This window comes from Eremothecium cymbalariae, chromosome 7 (genome assembly GCF_000235365.1).
Source record: "Eremothecium cymbalariae DBVPG#7215 chromosome 7, complete sequence".
NCBI lineage: Eukaryota > Fungi > Ascomycota > Saccharomycetes > Saccharomycetales > Saccharomycetaceae > Eremothecium > Eremothecium cymbalariae.
Window position 1 is genome coordinate 629,860 of NC_016455.1, and position 24,342 is coordinate 654,201.

Here is a 24,342-nt window from a genome sequence, read left to right on the forward strand (position 1 = left end):
TTGGCTCCACTGCGATTAAGACTGCAATTGCCAATCCCACTGGATCCCCGGCCTGCTGCCCGGCTGCTGCCCGGCCTGCTGCTTACTTGTGACAACCCGTATAGTCCCATCCCATGTTCCCGCACCAGAAACCACACGTACACCACGGCCCCGTTGTTTCAAACCCCATCCCAATATACCCAACATATACGTATCTTGGAGACTCACGCTTCACCGCAATGTTGGTTCACGGGTCACCACAATGGGGCCATACTGCTTGCGGGCCAAGAAAATATTTCTCCTTTGTACAGTGTTTAGTATACGCGAATGATCAATCCGTGTACGAAACCATAAAATATTATGTAAGGATCAGACTGGTTCGCAGACCTCAGGTATCATCGAGAGCAAGACAGTCATGTTTTTCTCTGTTCCGCTTGTGCAAAAATAGACGCATGTCGCGGTGGGCGGGGATTTCTTGGCGTTTTGATGCTGTCTAATCGCTCAGAAGAAGAAAGGGCTACAGACGGGACAGGAGAGGAGGAGGGGGAGCGAGGGCGTGAGGGTCAAGGCAGTGGAGATTGAAACTTGGGTAGGGGTAGCGTTTATCTACATGAATACGAGGACGGGTCCGAGAACGAGTCCGAGGATGGACTTGACTTACTAAATGATTGGTGGGTTCCTGTGACTGGCAGTGTATATTGAGTTGCTTTTATTATATAATCAATTAGTGGGCCGAGAGTTTTAGAGGAATATGAGAATGAAAATTAAAAAAGAGCAGGTCTTTTTTGGATTTCGAATTGGTATATATATGTTTGCTGTGTAGGTGGATATATATCGTGGATCTGGGATTTTATAGTGTAGGTTGTGCTTTATGGGTGTGTGTATATTGCATACGGTAAAGAATTGTCTATTATTTAGTATTGTGTATTATCTTTTGTTGGTGACACACACAGACGCTGGCACACGTAAGACGGGCGGATCAGGAAAAACGGACAAGAGATAGTAATATGGATCTAAGTGGTAATAAGAGGGAAGAGCAGAGCTCGATTGACAAGTCCAAAGCGGTAGCGACGTATATTGAGGATGTTGTTCAGGTTCAGGAACCGGGATCTTCCAGTTTGCAATCTTTTGGATCAGATGAGCGGATGGGGGAGAAGATTGGGCCGCAGGAAGGGGTTGGTGTGGATGAGTTCGGCAGAACGTCTATTTTTGTAACTCGGCGCGACATTCCGGAATCCTTGGCGCATTTGACTTCGCAGGAGCTCGAGACGTTGTCGCTTAAGACAAAGCGCAGGCTTGATTTACGGATTTTAATCATGTTAACATGGATTTATATATGTAATCATTTGGATAGGACTAATATTGCGTCTGCGAAGTTCGGAGGGCTTGAAGAAGATTTAGGGTTGAATTCTATCAAGTATCAGACGGTGGTGTCGGTGTTGTTCATTGGGTATACTACTTTTCAGATACCATCTAATATTGTATTGAATAGATGTGGGCGGCCTGCTATGTTTATTAGTGTTCTTATGAGTTGTTGGGGGATTGTTTCTACATGTTGTGGGGCTGTTCGGTCTTTTCCGGAGCTGGTTGTTGTGCGGATTCTTATAGGGTCAATTGAATCGGGGTTCTTTGTGTGTTGCTTATATTACTTATCTTGTTGGTATACACGGAAGGAATTAGCAGCTAGAAATGCGATATTGTTCAGTGGGTCGTTGCTTAGTGGGGCATTTTCTGGGTTACTTTCTGCAGGGATCATTAAGGGCATGGATGATGTTTTAGGGTTGCGTGCTTGGAGATGGTGTTTTATTCTTGAAGGTCTGTTAACTGTTGTTACGGTGCCGCTTTCGTATATTATTTTGCCTGATAATCCTTCGAACACCAAGTTCTTGAGTCAGATGGAGAAGGACATGGTGATGTGGAAGTTGAAAATGGATGTCGGTGAGAGTGACAATGACAAGGAGGTTTTGAAGGAGCATAATTCTTATAAATTTGCAATTAAACTGGCGTTTTCGGACTTGAAAGTATGGGGGATCGCATTCACTGTGAGTTTATTGGTTGCAGCGTCAGGGGTTCAAAACTTCTTCCCATCTGTTGTTGGAACATTGAACTATGGAAGGATCACCACCTTGTGGTTGACTGCTCCCCCATTTTTCATTGCTGTGGTTAGTACATTTACGTGGGCATGGCACTCTGACAGGACTCAGGAAAGATTTTGGCATGCGCTGGCGCCAATACCAATTGCGATCCTGACTTTTGTTGTGGCTGCAGCTTCTACTAATACTGCAGCGCGGTATTTTGCAATGTGTTTAATGCCTGCTAGTATTTATTCAAGTTACATTATTGTGATATCGTGGATGTCGATCATAGTACCTAGGCCGCCTTTGAAACGTGCTGTCGCGCTGGCTACGATGAACACCGTTGCTAATATAATGTTAATATGGAACGGTTACTTGTATCCACACTCGTCGGCACCAAGATACCTCATGGCGATGACGTTTAATGTTGCTGCTGTATCAGGTGCTGCTGTTCTAGCGTGTCTGTTGCGTCTCCGCCTCATCTATCTGAATAAGGAAATCGCTAATGGAACGATGGATTGGTACAAGGAATTAGGAAATGATGGGTCTAACGTACATAAGGATTTCAGATTCATGCTTTAGTTATTTATTATTAATAATACCTTTGCTCCCTATATGTCTTGTGTATTTAAGTGATTTACTTACCACACATGCGTATATTCATATATAGTATTAAGAATAATAAAAATTGAACAATCGTTATACAATTAAAATTTAAAATCTGCAGCGTTAGTGAGTGGAGTTCGACATCCTTAAAAACCACCGAAATCACCACCGAAATCACCACCGCCTCCAAAGCCACCACCTCCAACGTCACCACCGCCAACGTCACCACCTCCAACGTCACCACCTCTATCATGGTACCCTTGCTCATACCCGTCTATATAGGAGGAATCAGAATAACTGGGCATCATTGCGCTTGTCAACAATGATCCCGCAACCAAACCTGTACCTGCACCAATCATAGCACCCGCTGCCGTAGACCCCATACCTGATTTACGCCCGGTTTGCTGCTGCTGCTGCATGTACATTGGTTGCTGTTGCTGTTGAGGATACATAGGCTGTTGACCATAAGACGGTTGAGCTCCATATACCGGCTGCCCACCCGCAATAGGCTGCTGAGCTCCAAACGTTTGCTGCTGAGGCACATAACCAATTCCCACAGGGCCTGCCGGCGCAGGTTGCTGCCCCCCTGGAGTCTGCGATACAACTTGCTCATATAAAGGAGGTGGATCATGCTCCTTGGATCTCTCTTGATTGTTTATTCCAGGCCATGTTGTCCCTGCGGGTGCTTCCCACTGTGAATTACGAGTCTTCAAGTCGACAAAGAACCATGTTTGATATTCTTCATCAAATACACCCTTCCATCCATCTGGAACATTAGGTACTATGTTTCGAGATTGAGGCGGCATTCAAAAATATCTCACCAAACTACACCTTGCTGAAATTTTATCGATCTAGATATAACCGCTCGTTGGCACTCCTCCTCGTAACAGCACCTCCAGGACAGATGTCCTTCGTTCTACTGTCTGCTTGCATCCTTATATATATCAGATTGTTATTACGTAATTTAATTTGGGGTTAGATAGAGAGCTCGGGCGTTCAGTACTTTCCGTGGACACCCAGCACACACACTCAAAGCCCCCTCCCATATCATCTTTTGTTATCATTGTTAGTTAATACGATCGCTAGACTCCAGCTAAGATCTGAATTTACTTTACTAAGCCAGCGCAAATACCACTCTTGCCGGTGTCCTCGTGACAGAACTGCCTTGTGCTACAAAACTATGGATCACGTGCTCAGAATGATCCAGGTAAACGAGTAACTGCCGGATTCTGAAAGTTCTCAACGTATATACTGTGGCCCCGTGTAATTTACATTGATCTGTGGATCCGCAGCCAATCAGTGTTACTGTGCAAGAATTTAATTAATCAAAGTTAGTAGTAGGTCATCAACGTCGAACCTTTGATAACAAAAAAATGCACTTCATTATGTAGCGTAGGTCAAGAAGAAGCATCATGATGGATGGCCTACTTCTTGGTGATTGGTAACCCTCCCAGAAGAAAGGGGGGGCGGTAATCTTTGGCTTGTGTGTCACTAGTCGGGAACTGCTGCATATGCATGCTGTCAGAACCGAAGACGCAAAATGTACCTGTGAAATATTCCCATATGGCAGAACAAATAAAAAACTAACTCTGCAAAAGTCGATTAAGGCCAGTAGAGAAGCTCGTATTTGTGTGGGTAGCCTTCGAAAAGAACCCACTATTCTGCGCAGATGATGTGGGCGTCAGTTTCTCAATCCAGCCGAACGTAAGTCACCTTAGCCATATATGTCTGCTGCTACAACAGCGAAATAACTACACACACATAGATATACACACATTCAAGGCACAATTTAGGCTGCAAATGTTGCCTGTGCTGTTGTGAGTCTTCTGCACAAGTGCTTTCGTCTTCAAAGGCTACATGCAGATCATGGCAAAGGGGTTGCCGCAATGCAATATTCTTATCCTGCTACAAGACGTGAACTTCTGCAAACCTTGAATACAAATCCTACCTATATAAATTAACACACAACTAGATGAAATATAACGGGCCTAGGCATTAGCCTCGGTCTGGGATAGCTCTGAACTGTACTAAATGGCATCTTCAATCACGTGCTGATTTTTCAATCCTATAGCAGGTCTCCCTCTCTCGCTCTCTGTAAAAGTATAAACTAAATTTAGTAAGTCTGCCCAGTATAGCTGCAAACCAAAGATAGTAGTCCATCTCCCTCTACCCTCTCGTCCCAAACATTGGCGTCTAGAATCTAAGCTCTCACTTGAACAGGCTTGTCATCCAGTTTCAAAAGGCTCGTAAACCGCTTGAAGAAGGGCTCTTTACTTGTTTTGGCCCTCTGTTTTCACCGCTTGGGGCTTTTTGACTAACATTTAGTAGAAAAAACTCCAACACAAAGTTTACTTGTGAGGATTACTAAAAAGTACCCAGGCAGAGACATATATAACCCACACTGAAGAACGCTTCAAGTTCAAAAGCAAGGAGGGAATACAAATAACACGAGCAGAGTTACGGAAGGCCAAAAATATGGGACAGACGAGTGAGAAGGAAAGCTCATCCGCTAGATATTCGGTATCAACTCCAGAGTACCCGCTAGCAACTGTGCCCGTTCCTTTCCAGTATAAGATAGAAAAGTCTCTGTCGAGAGATGAAGCAGCCTCATTTCTACTGAGTTCATTAAGCCAAGATCATGTACCCACTCTCAAAAGGAGACAAAGTTCAGAAGAGCCAGATATGTGTGAGATTGGACCTCATAAGAGAAGTAAAACGGACGCTGAAGACTTGGCGCCTCATTCGGGTTTTGATTCGTTGCAGTATATAAAAAATTCATCACCGTCAACAATATCTGGTACTACCGTGACTAATACAGTCGGTGCAGGTAGTTGTGGGGAGGCGGCATCGAGTAGTGTTGTGAAGCAAGATGGTGATGAATTAGATGGTGATGAATTAGATGCTGTTGTGGCTGAAGTGTCGGAGAAAGAAATGGAATCGGAACTACATGCTGGGCAACATTCTATTGATGAGGATACCACCGCAACTGCACCGCCTGCGTTAAACACAGCGATAGCACCTCAAGTTCCCGAAGAGGCTCTACCTATTTCGCCTTTGGCTTCTCCCGGATACACACCTCCGTTTACAGGTTTGGTCGCCAACAACCAGAATAATGCCGCAGCTGCATTGGTAGTTGGTTCAAGTAATGTGATAGGTGGTAATTGTGCAGCGTTGACGTTACATGAAACGATCAAAAATGTTGCAACAAATGCATTTCTTCAGCTTCCCCACTCAGCTTTTAAGAATTTAGTGTTTCAACTTGTCTCAAAGTTGAACCGCAGTGAGCTTTCCGATCTTTCTACATTACTAAAGGATCATCTAAAACGTGATTTCTTGCAATCTTTACCAATGGAGGTATCTATGAATATCTTGAATAATTTGGCATTTGAAGACATCTGCTCTTGTCTTCTGGTCAACAGCACATGGAATAATTTAATTAAAAACAGCCCGTATTTATGGAAACAAATGATGTTAAATGAAGGTTTTGTTACCGAAGATAGAATTGATTGGTACTGTGATCATGTACCTGAGAAATATCGTCATTTGTCTAACCCTGAGGATAGATTCCGTTTAGACTTTTTGGAAAATAGATGGATTTTAGAAAATTGGTATAACCCGTGTTATAGGCCTGGGAGGACCTGCCTAGACGGCCATATTACGAACGTCGTAACCTGCCTTCAATTTGAAGGAAACTATATTATAACTGGTGCCGATGATAAAAGGATCAATGTCTACGATGCTGATAGAGAACAGTTTAAATTAGAATTAGTTGGGCATGAAGGTGGAGTTTGGGCTCTGAAGTATGTGGGCAATGAAATTCTTGTTAGCGGATCCACAGATCGGACTGTTAGGATTTGGAACGTAAAGGCTGGTAAGTGTACACACGTTTTCAAAGGACATACTTCAACAGTGAGATGCCTAGACGTTGTGGAATATGAAGGTGTGAAATATATTGTCACAGGGTCGCGGGACAACACTTTGCATGTTTGGAAGCTACCAGACCCAGCTGCATCAGACTATAATCCAAATGCAATGAGGCAGTTTATTAGTACAGATGATAATCCTTTTTTTGTGGGCGTTTTAAGAGGACATATGGCTTCCGTCCGTACAGTCTCAGGGCACGGTAACATTGTGGTTAGCGGGTCTTATGACAACAACCTAATGGTCTGGGACATTGCAAAAATGAAGCTTCTTTACGTATTAACGGGTCACACTAATAAAATATATTCAACCTTGTATGATCATAAGAGGAAGCGTTGCATATCAGCTAGTATGGATACAACAATTAAGGTCTGGGACCTTGCTGATATCAACAACAATGGACCTGTTTCACAGGTCAACTCAACGAATGCGGTAAAGGTATCAGGTTCAGTGCGTACTTTATGTGAACACACAGCACTTGTTGGTCTTTTGGCACTATCGGATAAGTACCTAGTAAGTGCCGCTGCCGATGGCTCATTGCGTGTATGGGATTCCTCCTGTTACACCAAACAATTTGCATTCGATCATACCAACATGAGCCCGATAACTACTTTTTACATGTCAGATAACATCTTAGTTAGCGGCTCGGAGCACCAATTCAACATCTATGATTTGAGGACTGGGAGATTGGTTCATAGGCACTTGTTGAATGATGCCGATCAAATTTGGGGTGTTAAGTTCAATAATAGAAAATTGGTTGCTGCCGTGGAGTCAGAGGGCCATAGTTATGTAGAAATACTAGATTTTGGATCAAGGAATAAGCCAGTTAAGCATACATCCATGAGATCTCCCCCGTCCACATCAAATAGCTATTGGAACCAAACAGGTGATCCAACAGCAACTAGCTAGATAGAAAACTTATTTACTCCTTTAGTCTGCGCTATGTTTTAGAGAGCTCGTTAAAATAATATCCACTATGAATATGTTCTTATGACTACAATGGTACTGTTATACGTATTCCAGCGTCTCCTCACAATGGCCGATAATAGATTGAGCTGCTTCCGAATCAGATATGCAACAGACCCCTTAAAGGTATCATCAATTTACCTGTCTTATGCATGCTCGAAACTACAGACTCCGTTATTCTAGATTACTTAAAAAAGAAGGTAATTTTCCTTGTTTGGTTTCGAGCAATTTGAGGTGCACTTTCGATAATCCCAAATTTTTCAAACGTTGGTTCATTCAGATGTAGGGCTGCTTGATCGAACACATGTCTATATGTGTATACATATAGACACATACCAAGATATTTCCAACTGGTATACGTGCAACCCTCCCGTATATACGTAAGACTCTTTGAGACTTAGAGTTAATTTCACCATTTTCATTACTTTAATAGCCTCTGACCTAGCCTGCCACCATAAAGTCGTCCTGTTATAAGCTCAATTGCACTAAACAGCTGATTGGAACTATGCCATTACAAGAAGGATCATCGTCACAGACCCAATATAGACAATCATCGAGACTTCGTGAGTCAAACCGCGAGGAAATATTGTTTGGGCCCTCATTTGGGTCTGCAAAATCTAGAACTAGGCCTATATTATCCACCGTAAACCTATCATGGGGGGTGCTATTGAGCGCTGTTATCCTGGTTATCTCATCGATTATCGTCTTTCTCCTTGGGGTTAACATCGTGATACTCTACAGGACTATGAATGTTCATAATATGATAAATGTACTATTGAAAACAGGACTCATTGTGATTAGCTTGCTGGCAATATACTTTGTGAATGCATTCAATGTATGGTTTTTTAGGAAGATGGTATCTCCATCTTCAGCAGGCAGATATTCAATACTGCGTGGTGGGGAATCCTTCGAGCTAGAAGAACGGGAGAGGTAGATGGTGAACGTATATATGTTGTCTCCGGTTATGTTTCATCTTGTCGAGAAACTGTTGAATTTACGGCATATTTATTCAATAGCTAAATGGCTCCTTTGGAACCTGTTGATCTGATATACATGCCTGATGGCTAGCCACCAGGCATATTCCTCTCCATCATTAACTGTAGAGTAACGAAGCTTGATCAAATATTCGTTGAAGTTAATGTTGGTTATTTAATCATGTATTAGGTCTTTCGTTTATGATGATAATCGACGCGTTGAATTAGAAAACAAATTAGCATTGCTAAGTTAATAATAACGCGTTATTACATATTCATGTCGATTAGGAAGAAGACATACCTTAGCAGTCATATTTAGATCCGTTCAGAATTAGGTCATGGGTCAGTTAATTGGTCTAGAACTTAATAACTTCAAGTCTTACAAGGGTACGCATAATGTTGGGTTCGGTAACAAGCACTTTATTAGTATTGTTGGTCCCAACGGGTCCGGTAAATCCAATATGATGGATGCAATCTCATTTGTATTGGGAATTAGGAGTAACCATTTAAGATCAAACGCTCTTGTTGATTTGATATACAGGGGGAGAATGGACGATCGTTCGGATGAACATGTTGCTAGTCCTAAGTCAGCGTATGTGAAGGCGTTCTATTTGAAGGATGATAATGGCGAACAAGGGACGAAGATTGAATTCATGCGTATTATCCAGAATACGGGAGATAGCGTCTATAGAATTGATGGTAAGACTGTTAGTTTCAAACGTTATGTTGAATATTTGGAAGGGGAGAGCATTCTCGTGAAGGCTAGAAACTTTTTGGTATTTCAAGGTGACGTGGAACAAATTGCCTCTCAATCTGGTATAGAGTTGACCAAGTTATTTGAGCAAGTTTCTGGGTCTGTTCAGTATCAACGAGAGTATGAGCGTTTGAAAGAAGAATACCAGAAAGCTACTGAAGAATATGGCGATTCTCTCAAGTCAAAAAGGAAAATGCAAATAGATTTGAAGAGCTTCAAAGAGGGGGTACATAAGGAGCAACATTATAAAAATCTATTATCTGAGCGGACTAAATTAAACCGGCAATATGTATTATGGCAGCTATATCACCTTGAGGACAGGAGGAGCGGGTTAATATCATCGTTGAAAGACTCTAAATCTAAGTTGGCTCAGTTGAAGAGCAAACTAACAAACGAAGAACACATTTTGCATAAATCGAAATCTCAAGCGGCGAAGGACGAGATTGTCATTACCAGAAAGAAAGAAAAATTGTCTCAGCTGCAGCAAGAAAGGTCCAAACTGAACTCCGAATTGCTGCCTGTTGGTAGTTCGAGACAAAGTGCAAGTAAACGGATCAATCATATTGAAAAGAGGATTGATTCTCTGAAAAGAGATATTACAAGACAAGAGTCCTACGTTCAACAGTTTCAAAACCAACTGAAAGTTGTGACGAAAGCCAAAGACTCTTTAGAAATTGATATTAAAGCTTCGTCATCAGGAAAGTTTAACTTATCTAAGGAACAATTGAAAGAGTATGAATCGTTGAAGGAGACGTATTTGTGTTCTGGGGGTTCCGCTCTTGAAGAAAAGATGACCTTGCTGCAGAATAAACGGGAAGAGTTGTTAGAAGAAATTTCCTTGTATGAAAGACGTGCTAATATTTCCAAGTCAAGAATATCCGTTGAACTAAACGTAGAGCGTGAAAAGCTGGAACTTGAATTATCCGAGGTCACCAGAGTTCTGAACTCCAAGAACGCCTTGCATTCTGCTAAAGTAAAGGAATGGAAAGAAGTACAGTCAGCCATCGAATCTGCTAATAATAAGGAGTACGAATTAAATTATAAACTTAAAGAAGTTTTGGTTAAGTTGGATGATTTAACTGCCGACCAAAGAGAGAGTAACAAGGAAAGGAAGCTAAGAGAAAATGTGGCAACTTTGAAAAGGCTATTCCCTGGAGTAAAAGGTTTGGTTCATGACCTGTGTCGTCCAAAGAAAGATAAATATGCACTTGCAGTTTCGAGTATGTTAGGCAAGAATTTTGATTCCATCGTTGTGGATTCGGTATCAGTGGCTCAACAATGCATTTCTTACTTGAAGAAGCATCGTTCTGGTGCTGCATCATTTATTCCCTTGGATACAATTGACATTAACACTCCCACACTACCAGTTAGGAATCTAAAAGGGTGTATTCTAACTGTAAATGCTATCGAATACGACTCTGAGCTAGAAAAGGCGATGCAATATGTTTGTTCAGACTCTATCATCTGTGATACATTAGATATTGCGAAGAATTTAAAGTGGGATCGTGGGATAAAATCAAAGTTGGTAACTATCCAAGGAGCATTGATTCATAGAGCTGGCTTAATGACTGGGGGTGTAGGTAGAAATAATACTAATAGATGGGACAAAGCAGAATATCAAAGTTTGCTGTTGTTGAAGGAAAAGGTTTCTGGACAAATTTCTGAACTCGTTACTTCGATCCGTCAAAACTCTGTACTGTCTAGAGGATTCGAAAACGAATTGTCATTATTAAATTCAGAACTAGTTACCTTAAGGACTCAATTGGTTCAAATAAATAGACTCATCGAAGAAAAGAAGGTTGAGATAAACTACCATGAAGACCTAATTAATAGCGAGTACTCGCCTAAAATATCTGCTTTAAATAACTCGATGAAGGAATTAGATGAACAATTGTCAAACATATCCAAGAACAAGGAAACTTTACAGGGATCTATTTATAAAGACTTCGCGAATAAGGTGGGATTCACCATTGCTGAGTACGAAGAACATACTGGTGAAACTTTGAGAGAACATTCCCGCGAGCTGCAGCAATTACAAAAGCAGATAATGACAATTGAAAACAAGTTGGAATTTGAGACTGAAAGGTTACAAGGCACTAGAGTCCGCCATGAAAAAACCATTGGTGATTTAGAAAAGGTTAAGCAAGAAACGGAGTCTTTGGAAGAACAAGAGTCTAAAATTCAATCCCAAATCGAACAAGTCGATTCCCAAATATCTCAGCACAATGAAGAGATTGAACACCTGCAAGAAGCCTCCAGGAAGAAATACCAGAGCGTTAAGGCTCTTGAAGAGATAGCCAATGACCTTAATGAGATGGTTCAAACCTCCAAAAGAGAAGTTGACCAACTTAAAGACGATATTGAAAAGACAGGTATTGAGAGAGTTAACCTTTTTAAAAATTGTAAAATGACCAATGTAGAACTGCCAACAGACAAGTCGACTTTGGACGAATTGCCCATAGAACGGATAGATTCGGAGGCAATTGAGATGGCCAACAGCATTACAGTGGATTATTCCAGCCTTGACAACAAATACAAAGAAAGCGGCAGTAATTTGACTCGAGAAGAATTTGAAGATTCCATTAAGGATATTGAGAATACTTTGAGAGAGTTGCAGCCAAACTCTAAGGCTGTTGAGAGATTTGATGAGGCCAAAGAACAGTTCAGCGTCGCCATTGATGAAAGTGAAAAACTGAAGGAAATAGAAAGAGAGTCTAAAGAAAAGTATCTCAAAATTAAAGAGAAAAGGGTGAAAACCTTCTTATCCTGTTTCCAGCACGTGACTGACCATATCGACAGGATTTATAGGGAACTCACTAGAAACCCTGGTTCCACAGCTGAATTAGCCGGTGGTAGTGCTTCTTTAACCCTAGAAGATGAAGACGAACCCTACTTGGCAGGTATTAGATACCATGCCACCCCACCCATGAAGAGATTTAAGGATATGGACTATCTATCCGGTGGAGAAAAAACCATGGCCGCCTTGGCCCTTTTGTTTGCTATTAATTCCTACCAACCAAGCCCGTTCTTCATCCTCGACGAAGTCGATGCTGCTCTTGACGTAACAAACGTGGAAAGGATAGCTGCATACATCAAAAGGCACGCCAGTCCTAAATTTCAGTTCATTGTCATATCCTTGAAAAGCAACCTATTTGGAAAATCACAGTCCATGGCCGGCGTCTTTAGGAACCAACAAGCAAACTCGTCAATGGTTATCACTACAGACTTAACTCAATATGTAGACGATGTATGAGTCTTTGGCTACCACCACACACACTTATACAACTGGCCATTCCTCGGCCACTCCTACCAACCGTCACCCCCCCTCCCCCCTTTGCAAGCCGCAGAATAGAAAAACATTTCTAGCTATGTAATATACGAATACTGTTCCATTTCTGCCGTCCACTACATCCTCCCCTCCACGCACTTCCACATATACCTCTCTGGCTTCCACCACTAAGTAGAGTCTCGTGCTTAGTAATTAACCTTTCCATGGAGGACTCGACTTTAGGGGAGCCTGAGGGATTCAAAAAGCCTGGGGAGCGCAACGAGAGGAGGAGGGGGACACACATTTAGTAAGTCATAATATAAATAAATATTATTTGATGTTTTGTAGCAAGTACCAACCACAAATCACCGAGAGGTAACAGCCGTGAGCTTTAAACTTATCTGTGCTCTTGACATAAATACAGGTATCGATTGGCAAGCTCCTCCTCTTCAGTCGCCGGTTATTCGACTTTAAAACATAAAGACGAGTTACCCTGTTTTTGTTATCATAGAATAACGCTCAGAAAAAGCTTCATAGTACCAAAACGCCATTGACATTAACAGTAAGAAGATGGATGTTAATAAGTTAGAGGCTCCTATACCGCTTAAAAATAGGAGGATAGCAGAGTTAGGAATATCCGAGATGAAATTAACGAGATCCAGCTCTAGCTCGGATAATCTATGTGCCAAAAGAGCTAAATTGTTTAATAATTTAACTAGTGGTTTTGCCACTGGTGGCATGCAAAGACCTCGATCCGCCACCCCAGTTCATCATGAACCATTTAATACTATATCCGAAGATGTATTAGGAAAACGATTAGAACATTATAATCTAGACTACGTCTCTGATTATCAAGAGCATGAAAGGAATATTTACGATCCAGAATCTAAATGGTTCAGTAGGCAAGTAAAGCCGAAGCTTCCCTTTGAGGCTAATCTGCCGTACGTTACTGAGAGTCATAAAGAACAGGCAAAGTACTTATGTCATATCTTGGTGAACTTATATATTGCGATCAGCTCTCTGGATATCCAAGGTTTGATTTCCATTACTAGTAAAGACCTAGCCGATTTCAAGAAGGATGTTGACGACTTAGCTCTGCATACGGATCTCTTCAGGTTGACAGCGGAAGAAGATGTCGAGCTGAATGACATAAGTAATTTTGACGAAGACGATGACGATGAAGAGGATGCTAGTCAGGATGGGTATGATGGGCAGGATTATGATTTTTCTGGGCCAGATTTTGGCCCTTCTGGCCGAATCACTGCGAAGTCTTCTACTGTCATTAATGTTAACCATTGGACAAATGAATTAAAGAACTGCTTGCATTTCGATTTTCCTCTCAGCGTGCGCAAGTCTTTGGCAAATGTTTACTATCATTTGTCATTGGTTCAGGGGCAGAAGATTTATAGGCAAATGCATGTGAGCATGTTTGAAAGTTTGGTTTCGGAGGACGATTCCGGGACTAATTTCACAGATTTATTGCTGCAAAAGGGTTTGAAGTTAGATTATAATCCAATGTTGGAATTTCTTGCAGAATTCTTGCCTTGTACTGAATCAGATTATGTGAGATATGATATTTCATCAAAGACAGACCTTCAGTTGTTTAGATTATTACTAAAGTTAGCACATCAATCCAAGGTGTTCTACGATCAGGATGATAAAGAACTTTTACAAAATACAATGGACAGATTTATCATTAGCTTCAGCCCGCAGACTTTGTCTTGTGTGTTACCGATTATCACATCTTTCGTTCCCTATCATTATCAAGAAGATCGTAATGTGATTGATTACTTCCCATTTATGTTTAATATATGGGCATCTACGTCTGCTACAATGGTATTTGATACTCATTTATACGATTTCGTCGGTTGTGTCGCACAAGATGCCCATTCTAAAATGATTAAGGAAGAATCTGGAAGGATTGTGAGGGTTTCTGGAATCAACTTTGGGCAGCATGGTATCTTTACCGAGGATCAGTTCAACTTTATTTTGAACAGGATACAGAACCACTTGAGAGATGATTACCAAATCCATTCCTACTCGAGAGTTGTTAGGCCTTTAATATATTCCATAAATGGTTCATATAGTGACCACTTTTTTAATAAGTTGGCCCCACTAGTTAAGAGTATAATGACCTTCGTTCACCCCTCTAACAATGGCCAGTGGACCAAAGTCATAGCAAAATTTGTGCATGGTGTGATTAAAATGTACCATGCAAGGTGGGTTAGTGAACAAAAGTTAACTAACGGATATAGGAAAAATATATGGCTAACAGAAAAATCGCATGCACAAATGGTAGACTTGTTTTTGGATATCTTAATCGTCGGATCCCAAAATAAAGACTCAGATATGGCTAACTACTATATTTCCAGTTTTGCATATCTTTTGGATGTTCGTCCCAGCAATTCATACAAAATTATCGATCGGGTACTAGTTGATTTCTACGACTCTATGACAGATCAATTTGTTCATTCAGTGCATCGTGGTATCACCTCGTTAAAACAACTAACTAGGATTGTTAGGTACATGGTTACTGATCGTTTGTACAGGGTTCACATAACCAATATACTTTCAATGCTAGTCTCCAAAATCAAGGCCAATGATATTAGTCTGACTAGCAATACCATTAATTCTATCGTTTCTATCTGTACCTTTATTCCTTTGGATAATTTTGTTGAAGAGGATGAATTTTTAGCTTTTGAATCCCATACCATCCCATTTATACAAGAACATATCTTCTTTTTAAAGGATGGAGGAAATTCTTCTGATTTCAAGTACAGTGAAGAAGTTTTGGAACACGCGTTTAGAGCTTCAACGACTGAATATGAAAATATTCTTAAGATTTATATTGATAAGTTGTTTCAGATGGTTGACGCCGACTTGGAAGATGGTATAGTTACAAAAATTAACCAAACTTCCATGATTATGATGGAATCCATGTCTGATAAAATATTTGCTTACTTTACGGAGCTTCTGTCGAGGACATTCTGGGGTAACGATGCCTTTAAGGAGAGTAATCCTAATTATGAATTAATTACAATTCCTCTTGGTGCAGCGGTGAGAAGAAACCCTAACTTGAGCAAGAAGTGGTTTGCTGAATTAGATTACAACATTAGAGACCAAGTCGAAAGAGGGGCTGGATCTGTAAGAAGTTCTTCAGAAATTCAACGGCGTGATGTCAAATTAGTTGCTTATTTGACTGCACTTAATGACATTATCAGACAGGCTCATGAGGCTATGATTGAATACAAAATAGAATTGGTAGAACTTTTAAAATTTATGTTCAATAACATTTCCAATCCTCCTTTGGATGTCATCAGCTCTATGGTACTTCATTGTTGCTTGAGTAGCTTAATCAATATAGAAATCACTGAGTGTAGGTTATTCCCAGAAAATACACAGATTCCAAAATCGGACAGGTGGGGTGGTTTACAATTTGATGATCGTAAATATGATCCGGAACATACCCAATTTAAGTGGCATGTTCCATCAAGTGATGAGGTAGATTTTGCGATTTCTCTACTGGAAACTTTCAGCACTCAGTACATGTTGAAGGCAGAAAAAATGATGGAGGCCCCCATTCGCCATTCTTCATACATTGATGAATTAAAAAAGTGTATATTGGTTATCACACATACATTATCAGGTGCCTCACTTTTATTCGATCCAGACTTTAACAAAGATAGAAGTGATCCGCAGATACTGGACCCTTATAAAAAGAAGTTTTTGCTTTTAAAACAGCTACGGGCAAAAAATTGCGATGATCATGAATTGGTGCTGGATATTGAACAAATTAGGGATGAAAGTCAACAGGATGAAATTGATATTGTTGTTAATGATGAACTTGATCAGGCGCTTGATGGGATTCAAATCAAAGATGATGATGCTACGGCTCATATGGAGGACCTCGACCTTCCGAATGTTGGTGACGACTCTAGTGTTCCTTCCGGTGTTGCTACGCCTGCTCCGGGCGGACATTTAGATGATACAACATCTGCAATGAACTCTTCTATTGCGTTTAGAGATCTAGAGATATTCACATGTCGCTATTTCTTTGGAAATACGACTGAAGAAAAGTTGAAGGATGAAAGATATATTAAAGTTCACGCTATTAGATCTAATATTGGCAAGTTTTTCCATACCCTTTTCAAATTTTTGAGTAGTAATTTCAGCGATAATCCTGGAATTTTCCAAATTTTGTTGCACGGTATGAAAGTTTGGTTTACAGATGTTGGCCAGGAGACGATCTTCAAAGACGATCCCGATTCTTTCTTGGATCTAGAGTTTTTAGAAAATCTTCAAAGTTTGGCTCATTCTATTTCTGAACCTTATACAAGAACTTATTTTGCAGTTGATCTTCATTCTCACCATGATGCTAGAGTTCTGTTACGCTCAACAAACCGTGTTCCATCTAAATTGGAGACGACATTGATGAAGGATGTAATCGATTTAGCTCTCTCTGTCTATCCTGATATTCACAAGCCAGCTCAGGGATGCATGGTTCACGCCATGAAACAATTGATAGGATCTTACTCCCTAACTATCAACAGGGTAATTAAAGAGTTTAAAAGTGCTCTGCAGACTGAGCACTATAGGAAGATTGAAGTTCTTTTGGAGGTGCTCTTCACAAGAAAGCTTCATAGGAAGCTAATGTCCGATTATAAGAATTTAGATGAAATAATTTCCCTTCTACTTCGTGCTTGCAAAATAAAACACTTAGAAGTTGCTGTGTTTGCTGATAAGTTGTTGAATTCAATTGCTTCATCTTTTAAAATACCATCTAGTGTTTGTGTGATTAATGAGAAAGAAATGGAGGTTTTGAATCCTGGTGATATTTCTATTACGTTGCAAGTGGATGTTGTCAAAAAAGCAAAAGCTAATAAAAGGGATTACTACTTTTCTCTTATATCAAATTTGGAAGAGAAGTTGATAAAATATTTGAAAGAAGATTCAGATCCTGGTTGGAAAATACCAATATTTATCATTAAGTTCATTTCCAGAATTCAGTCATGTTTGGAATTCAAGGCAGATGTTAGAGTCCTAAAGGAAATCTTTTTGTTGACTAAAACAAAGCATCCAACTATCATTCATTTGGCAGTGAACAACTTTGTCAATATTTGCAATAAGATACAGTCAGTTGGCGATTATGATTATGATATTACTAAAGCCTATTTGCCAACGTTCAGACGGAGGTTCATAGAAACTATAGATACCTCAGACCCAAAATTCGGTCATTCCTTTCGAAAGGAGATGTCCAACTTTGAAACTCCAAACTATTTCATCGATTCGGTTGGCTATGTTGGTTGGATGGCATGGGGAATCCCGCTACAGGTAGTTAAGACTATAGATCAAATTAATATGAATTTGAACGCAGAAGATTTTCAGGTTTTAAAGGAGTTTGGTGAATTAATAAATATCACTTGGTTGCGTGAATTAACCACACTTCTAATCCAAGATAATGAAACCAAAGGGATGTTTAGCAATAGCAACGTTTCATTCTTCGCTTTAGTAAACTTGTTGATTTCGAACCACATTTGTGGGGTGTCATACGATGAACTGCTTGATTTGTGTCGAAAACTATATGACAAGAATGACAAGGCATCTATGATTATGTCCATTGAAATTTTTGCTGGGTTGTTAACTTCCACAAAGTATACAACAAAGGAAAATTTGAAAAAGCGTTCCAAGTTCCTTACAGAGTTTCTAAGCTTTTGTCTAGATAAGGAACTTAACCAAGACTCTGTCGATATTTGGAACATATTGTGTTGGTGGTTACCGACATATGTTGATGTTAGAAGATTTCAGCCCCTATTCAACAAGTTGGTCACGGATGGTACTGCTTTAGATAAAGATTCCGATTCTTCAGCCGACCAGGCTTCAAAGCTTGTACTTCTAAGGAGCATTCTAACAGTTTTAGAATTCAGAGCACCCGATTTGGAAGATATGTTTACAAAGTTAGTGCTTGACCATCCATACGACCAGGTTCGCCAGGAAGTTGCCAAAATGTTGGGTACCTTGATCCAAACACGAATTAGCCCTTCAGCCAGTAGCGTTGATGAATTGTTAGTTCTAAGTAAAGGCCAACATTTGAAGAAGCTTCCTAAAGTGTTCCAGTCGCATATATGCACAATATATGAACTGATTGAAAATGAAAGAAACAAATTGGACGGTTTATCCCCTCAAGATATTTTGAAAACAAAGTACTATTATATGGCATCTACAATGTTGTATTGGATTGCACACACCATGAAGGGACCCAACCAGCTAATTTTAGTTCCTTATGTCAACAAATGCATCGCGCCGTTTTTGCTCAAGTTACAAAAGATGAGGGACATGTGCAAACTGGCTAACATTTCCCCAGCATCCTTCTACATCGCGCTTTCATATATCCCTTTAAAAAGGGATGAAGTACCTTGCTTCGTACAACTGCTAGACAAAACCGACTTCACTAGCTCTAATGAGATTCGAACCCAGCTATATTTTGCTGAAAATTTGTATTCCCATCACATGTTACAGCTGTCTTCCGAAGACAGAGACAAAATTCTAAAATTTGTGGTCGACAATATCTACAACGAAAACTACGTGGAGGTCAGAATACGTGCCTCTGAAGTCTTGTCTGGAATAGTCCACAACTTCAACGAAGACGAAAAACTCCTCTCATTGATTGATATGTTCACCCAACGCTTGGGAGCCTACTCCTCTGAAAAGGCAAGAACAAAAAAGACAAACGCTAGATCAAAAAAAACCCTTCAAACGATCTAGTTACCCACGGTTCCATCATTGGCCTCGGCGCAATCATCTCCGCCTTCCCTTACGTCTTCCCCCTCCCCTCCTGGATACCCAAACAACTCAGTAACCTAGCATCCTGGACAAGATCTAGTGGTATCCCCGGCATTGCCGCTAAAGATATCATTAGCAACTTTAAAAAAGTTAGAGCGGATACCTGGCATCTGGACCGTGATGAATTCACCACAGAACAACTGGATGATCTTGAAGGCGTCCTCTGGAGAAGTTATTACGCCTGATTCTACCTATGCTTTTAGGTCCGTTCTTTCTCTTCCCCTCCTCTCTATATAAACGTCCCATTCAGCACCACACACCTAATTTCTGTACATATATATCTATATATATATACACATATATATTCTTAAGTTCTACCCAAACCCTTTTTCAACCTGCCTACACTCCTCTCCAACTGCCCTGCCCCCCCGCAACCCTGATAACACCCTCTATCCCTCTATCGACACTACGTTCTGTCTTTCCTGAATGCTCATCTCCGGTACTCTGGTGGTCCTTTGAAGAAAAAGAAACTAAAGGCTTTTACTGCATCTACGACTGCACGCAATAAGGAAAAAACAGCACATAGAAACTTGGTGACTTAAATTGAAGTCTACCCCCCTCTTCCCTCCTCCAGACATCAGTCCTCCCTCTCCGTTCTGTTCTCAATATTGAGTTTGTACGAGTTAAAAGATAGTTTCTGAATCAGGAGTACCTTAAAGGAGAGATAGATAGTCGGAACTCATAAGGATTAGGTCTGGGCTATTCGCGTTGTTAAGTGTACCCTCCTGCTGGTGTGTTTCATAAAGTTTGATTTTATTATTATTAAAAATATCACCATATAGCAAATCATAGAGCAAGGACAATGTCCACATTAAGAGGAACTCCGTCAACCACTCCTGGTGGGAAGGGTTATGATTCAATTATGAAGGTATTGCTAGTTGGAGATTCTGGCGTAGGCAAATCTTGTTTGCTAGTCCGTTTTGTGGAGGATAAATTTAGTCCATCGTTCATTACAACAATTGGGATTGACTTCAAGATCAAGACTGTGGACATCGATGGTAAGAAGATAAAGCTTCAGCTATGGGACACCGCAGGCCAGGAGAGGTTTAGAACCATCACGACTGCATATTACCGTGGAGCGATGGGTATTATCTTGGTGTACGATGTGACCGACGAAAGAACATTTGAGAATATAAGGCAGTGGTTCTCTACAGTGAACCAACATGCTACGGAGGATGCGCAGATATTGTTGGTTGGTAACAAGAAGGACATGGACACAAGGGCGGTAACATATGAGCAAGGTGAGAGTTTGGCAAAGGAACTCGGAGTTCCGTTTATTGAAGCCAGTGCCAAAGACGACGAAAATGTCAGTGATATCTTTTTCACACTAGCAAAGATAATCCAAGAGAAGATTGACAACGATAGGCTAGTGGGGAATTTTGGCAGAGAGGGAAATGTCAACATTTCCTCTTCTGGCAACCTTTCCTCCTCGAACTGCTGTTGAATCGTCTATTCTCACATTCCCTCTCTCCTCCTCATCAACTTACATCTATTTTTACATAATTGCCCAACCACTCGTCTTCTTATATCATAAAGAACAAACTCCATCACCATCACCTACTTTTTATTTACAAAGGGAAGCGACCAAGAACCAACCAACCAACCAAAAAAAAATAAATAAATAAAGGAAATGTGAGAATATATTCCTGTATGAACATACATAATCTAAATCTGGATCTGAATCTCCCTCTGACCTTTTCTTTTCCGTTGAATGAAAAAATACGTTCGTTTTGCTGATCCAATGCGCTTTTGTGTAATTGTGTTACCAAGGCACTTCTGTATTCTGTCAACCCATTTTTCGTCGATCATCTCCATTCCCTCTTTGTTAGGGAAGTAACTCCTTTTAAAAGCTTCCCAAATTTATACATAAATCTATACTATATAATCTTACATAGCATATAAGTGTCATCATCATTATCATCATCACTATTCATTTGAGACCTCCACCGCCGCAAAACGAAGTATGTAGCCGCATCCACGAAATCAAGAATCTTATTCTGTCACGTGATTTGTCCGGACTACACCCTTGTCCGTGATTCGGCCGGTGCAGCACGTGCACGCACGTGTCGAAGTGCTAAAGCCTTCCAATTCTTTTGGAAGGGATGGCGCTACCAGTTGAAACACATTGCTTATAACAAACAAGCATAGCGGTTTGAGCAGTTAGTGGTTTAAGCATTTGGAAAGGTTGTTGGTTCTCTTTTAATTGAGTAAGCTAACAGTCAACTAAGTAAAGTTTGGTAACTTGTAGACGGTTGTCGATATTCGAGACGGCAGAAATAAAGCAGCAGCAACAATAAGGATGTTATTTGGAGTGAAGTTGGCTAATGAGGTTTATCCTCCATGGAAACAATGGTATATTGATTATGATAAGTTGAAAAAGCTGTTGAAGGAATCAGTTTTGAGAGAGGCAGAGTTTAATGTTCGATACGGTAAACAAAAGGGAGATGATTGGAGTTGGAGTGATCGGGATGAGTCGGATTTTGTAGCAGCGTTGGATGAGGAGTTGGAGAAAGTTTATGGATTTCAAAGCCGCAAGTATAATGAGTTGATGGAGAGGTTAGATGAGCTTGAGGAGCGGGTTGCTAGTGATGAGACGCTGCGGGCGCTTGATTTTGGGCAGTTTCGGAATGAATTGGAGGAGGTTTTGAGTGAGACGCAAGAGCTAGAGAATTTTTCGAGGTTGAATTTCACAGGGTTTATTAAAATAGTGAAGAAACATGATCGGCTGCATGGGGAATATCCCTCGGTGAAGTCACTGCTGCAAGTGAGATTAAAGAAATTGCCCTTCCATTCGGAGGAATATTCTCCATTGCTATACAGGATCTCTTTGTTGTATGATATATTGCGAAACAACTCAACTGTTTTGTCCAAGTCTTTGGTAAATTCATCAAAGCTTTCTAGTGTGACTAATGAGGAAGAGATGAGCTTCCAGTCGTTCAAGTTTTGGATTCATCCAGACAATTTCATGGAGGTGAAGACTAGGATCTTAAGGCACTTGCCCATGTTAGTATATGCTTCTATGCCTAGTGGGGATGATGATTTTGATAAGTACAATAAATTGGATCCTCTGAGTTTGGCTCGTGATGTTTCATCGACAACAGCCTCGAACTCTGCTACTGAAGCTGAATATCAACGGTCCTATCTCCCTGTAATAACCACTTTGTACTTTGACAACGAAAACTTTGATTTGTATAACAACAAGTTGCTGAAAGTGAGTTTTTCTCCAACGGTGAGGTTGCGGTGGATTGGCAAACTGGTAAATAAGCCCGATATATTCCTAGAACAAAGGATGTTTGTGGAAGACAAGCATACTGGTACTACTGACTTTGAAGAAGTCAGGCTGAAGCTTAAGCAAAAATTTATCAGTGGATTGATTTTCACAGGTCATTCGGAGTTCAAGGAGAGGACCTTGGCGGCTTTAAAAGAGCGAGGTTCGATGCCTTATGAGTTGACGAAGTTTGGTGACGATTGTGATTCCTTTCAAAAGTTTATTATTGAAAACGAACTACAACCTGTTCTCCGAACCATGTACACAAGAACCGCGTTCCAAATTCCAGGCGACGATAGGATTCGAATAACCATTGATTCTGACATATTCTATATTAAGGAAGATTCCTTTGATAAGGAGCATCCTATCAGGGATCCAAAGAGTTGGCACAGGCCGGAACTGGACGCAGATGTGCCAAACCCGCTAGCCTGCTTGAAACCTGGTGAATCTGCAAAATTTCCTTACTGTGTAATGGAGATTAAAGTTAAAAACCCCATTAGAACAGTCCCTGATGATCCTGGGATCATGTTAAACAGTGTATCCTTTCCCACAAAGCATAGCAAGTGGATTGAAGAGCTGACCAATTCCCACTTGGTTAAGGAAGTGCCTAGGTTCTCCAAGTATATTCAAGGTGTCGCCTCGTTGTTCGGGGAAGATGACAAATTTGAAATGTTACCATTCTGGCTACCTGATTTGGAGTCCGACATCCGTATGAATCCTGGACAAGCGTACGAGCAAGAGAAGAGAAGATTGAAACAGCAAAGCGAGGTTCAGGCTAGGGCTGATAAAATGCGGAGATTCTCTGTCTTGTCGCAACTAAACGGGAGTTCTACGTTTAGGGCTCGAGATTTGCAAAGTACGAATCAGTTAGAGGCTCGTCCTGGAAAGTCTACTGACGTTTCCAGAGAACCTGATTTGGAAGATAATGAGTCGTCAGATGATGACTTACCCAAAAATTTTAGGCATACGCGGAAACCTAAAATCAAAAAGGATCCTAATTTCTTCAGAATATTAACTGGGCGAGAAGCGAAACTCTCTGGGGTGGACTCTGAAGACGAAGAAATTGAGCTCCCAGCTGGTGTGAAAAGGCCCACAAGTTACATCAAAAATGCTGGACCATTGAAAATAGAAGCAAAAGTCTGGTTAGCAAATGAACGTACTTTCAATAAGTGGTTATCCATCACCACTACCCTAAGTATTTTCACATTTGCCATTATCAACTCCTCTCAACGCGCTTTGTTACCAAACTTGGCTAACACTCTAGCTTACCTGTATTTCGGATTGACTTTATTCACAGGTATCTGGGCATACATGACATATTCCAGAAGAATAAGTATTATCAAACAAAGGTCCGGCCAACATTTAGACGCCCCACTAGGTCTTCTGATTTTGTCGCTGAGTATAGCAGTCATACTATGTCTAAACTTTGTCCTCGCTTTTAAAGAGGTCGCACTTCTCAAACATTCAAAATCGCCTGATGGTTCCCTGTCCACATCCCGCGTGGACTATCTACCACCTACCCTCGAACCCATAGAACGATTCATTTTCAAATTGGTCGGTGTTCAATAATTCTCATTCATCTGATATTAGTTACCATATGCCAATTAGGTTGTAAAATGTTAATTACAACTGTGTTAAATTATCCATACAGCCTTCCCTCATGTGTCTCTCGGGTAAATTGTATTATAGTA

General features: G+C 40.7%; 8 protein-coding genes and 1 further gene across 8 annotated transcripts; 8 read left to right on the forward strand and 1 right to left on the reverse strand.

The window, feature by feature from the left end:
- Window positions 1-113: 113 nt before the first annotated feature.
- On the forward strand, window positions 114-476 carry Ecym_7298 (uncharacterized protein; the record flags this gene model as incomplete). Its single annotated transcript, XM_003647905.1, has 1 exon — window positions 114-476. One exon carries the CDS (start codon window positions 114-116, stop codon window positions 474-476), a length of 363 nt encoding a protein of 120 aa, XP_003647953.1.
- A 510-nt stretch (window positions 477-986) lies between these two features.
- Ecym_7299 (uncharacterized protein) lies at window positions 987-2,636 on the forward strand (the record flags this gene model as incomplete). The annotated part of the gene is made up of 1 exon (XM_003647906.1): window positions 987-2,636. The coding sequence occupies one exon, from the start codon at window positions 987-989 to the stop codon at window positions 2,634-2,636; it is 1,650 nt and encodes a 549-aa protein (XP_003647954.1).
- Window positions 2,637-2,806: 170 nt separating this feature from the next.
- On the reverse strand, window positions 2,807-3,466 carry WWM1 (Wwm1p; the record flags this gene model as incomplete). Its single annotated transcript, XM_003647907.1, has 1 exon — window positions 2,807-3,466. One exon carries the CDS (start codon window positions 3,464-3,466, stop codon window positions 2,807-2,809), a length of 660 nt encoding a protein of 219 aa, XP_003647955.1.
- A 1,669-nt stretch (window positions 3,467-5,135) lies between these two features.
- Window positions 5,136-7,490, forward strand: CDC4 (SCF ubiquitin ligase complex subunit CDC4; the record flags this gene model as incomplete). The annotated part of the gene is made up of 1 exon (XM_003647908.1): window positions 5,136-7,490. The coding sequence occupies one exon, from the start codon at window positions 5,136-5,138 to the stop codon at window positions 7,488-7,490; it is 2,355 nt and encodes a 784-aa protein (XP_003647956.1).
- A 562-nt stretch (window positions 7,491-8,052) lies between these two features.
- Window positions 8,053-8,481, forward strand: Ecym_7302 (uncharacterized protein; the record flags this gene model as incomplete). Its single annotated transcript, XM_003647909.1, has 1 exon — window positions 8,053-8,481. One exon carries the CDS (start codon window positions 8,053-8,055, stop codon window positions 8,479-8,481), a length of 429 nt encoding a protein of 142 aa, XP_003647957.1.
- A 378-nt stretch (window positions 8,482-8,859) lies between these two features.
- On the forward strand, window positions 8,860-12,528 carry SMC1 (cohesin subunit SMC1; the record flags this gene model as incomplete). Its single annotated transcript, XM_003647910.1, has 1 exon — window positions 8,860-12,528. The coding sequence occupies one exon, from the start codon at window positions 8,860-8,862 to the stop codon at window positions 12,526-12,528; it is 3,669 nt and encodes a 1,222-aa protein (XP_003647958.1).
- A 585-nt stretch (window positions 12,529-13,113) lies between these two features.
- Window positions 13,114-19,568, forward strand: Ecym_7304 (the record flags this gene model as incomplete).
- Window positions 19,569-20,185: 617 nt separating this feature from the next.
- SEC4 (Rab family GTPase SEC4) lies at window positions 20,186-20,827 on the forward strand (the record flags this gene model as incomplete). Its single annotated transcript, XM_003647911.1, has 1 exon — window positions 20,186-20,827. One exon carries the CDS (start codon window positions 20,186-20,188, stop codon window positions 20,825-20,827), a length of 642 nt encoding a protein of 213 aa, XP_003647959.1.
- An 855-nt stretch (window positions 20,828-21,682) lies between these two features.
- Ecym_7306 (uncharacterized protein) lies at window positions 21,683-24,220 on the forward strand (the record flags this gene model as incomplete). Its single annotated transcript, XM_003647912.1, has 1 exon — window positions 21,683-24,220. One exon carries the CDS (start codon window positions 21,683-21,685, stop codon window positions 24,218-24,220), a length of 2,538 nt encoding a protein of 845 aa, XP_003647960.1.
- Between the last annotated feature and the right edge of the window lie 122 nt (window positions 24,221-24,342).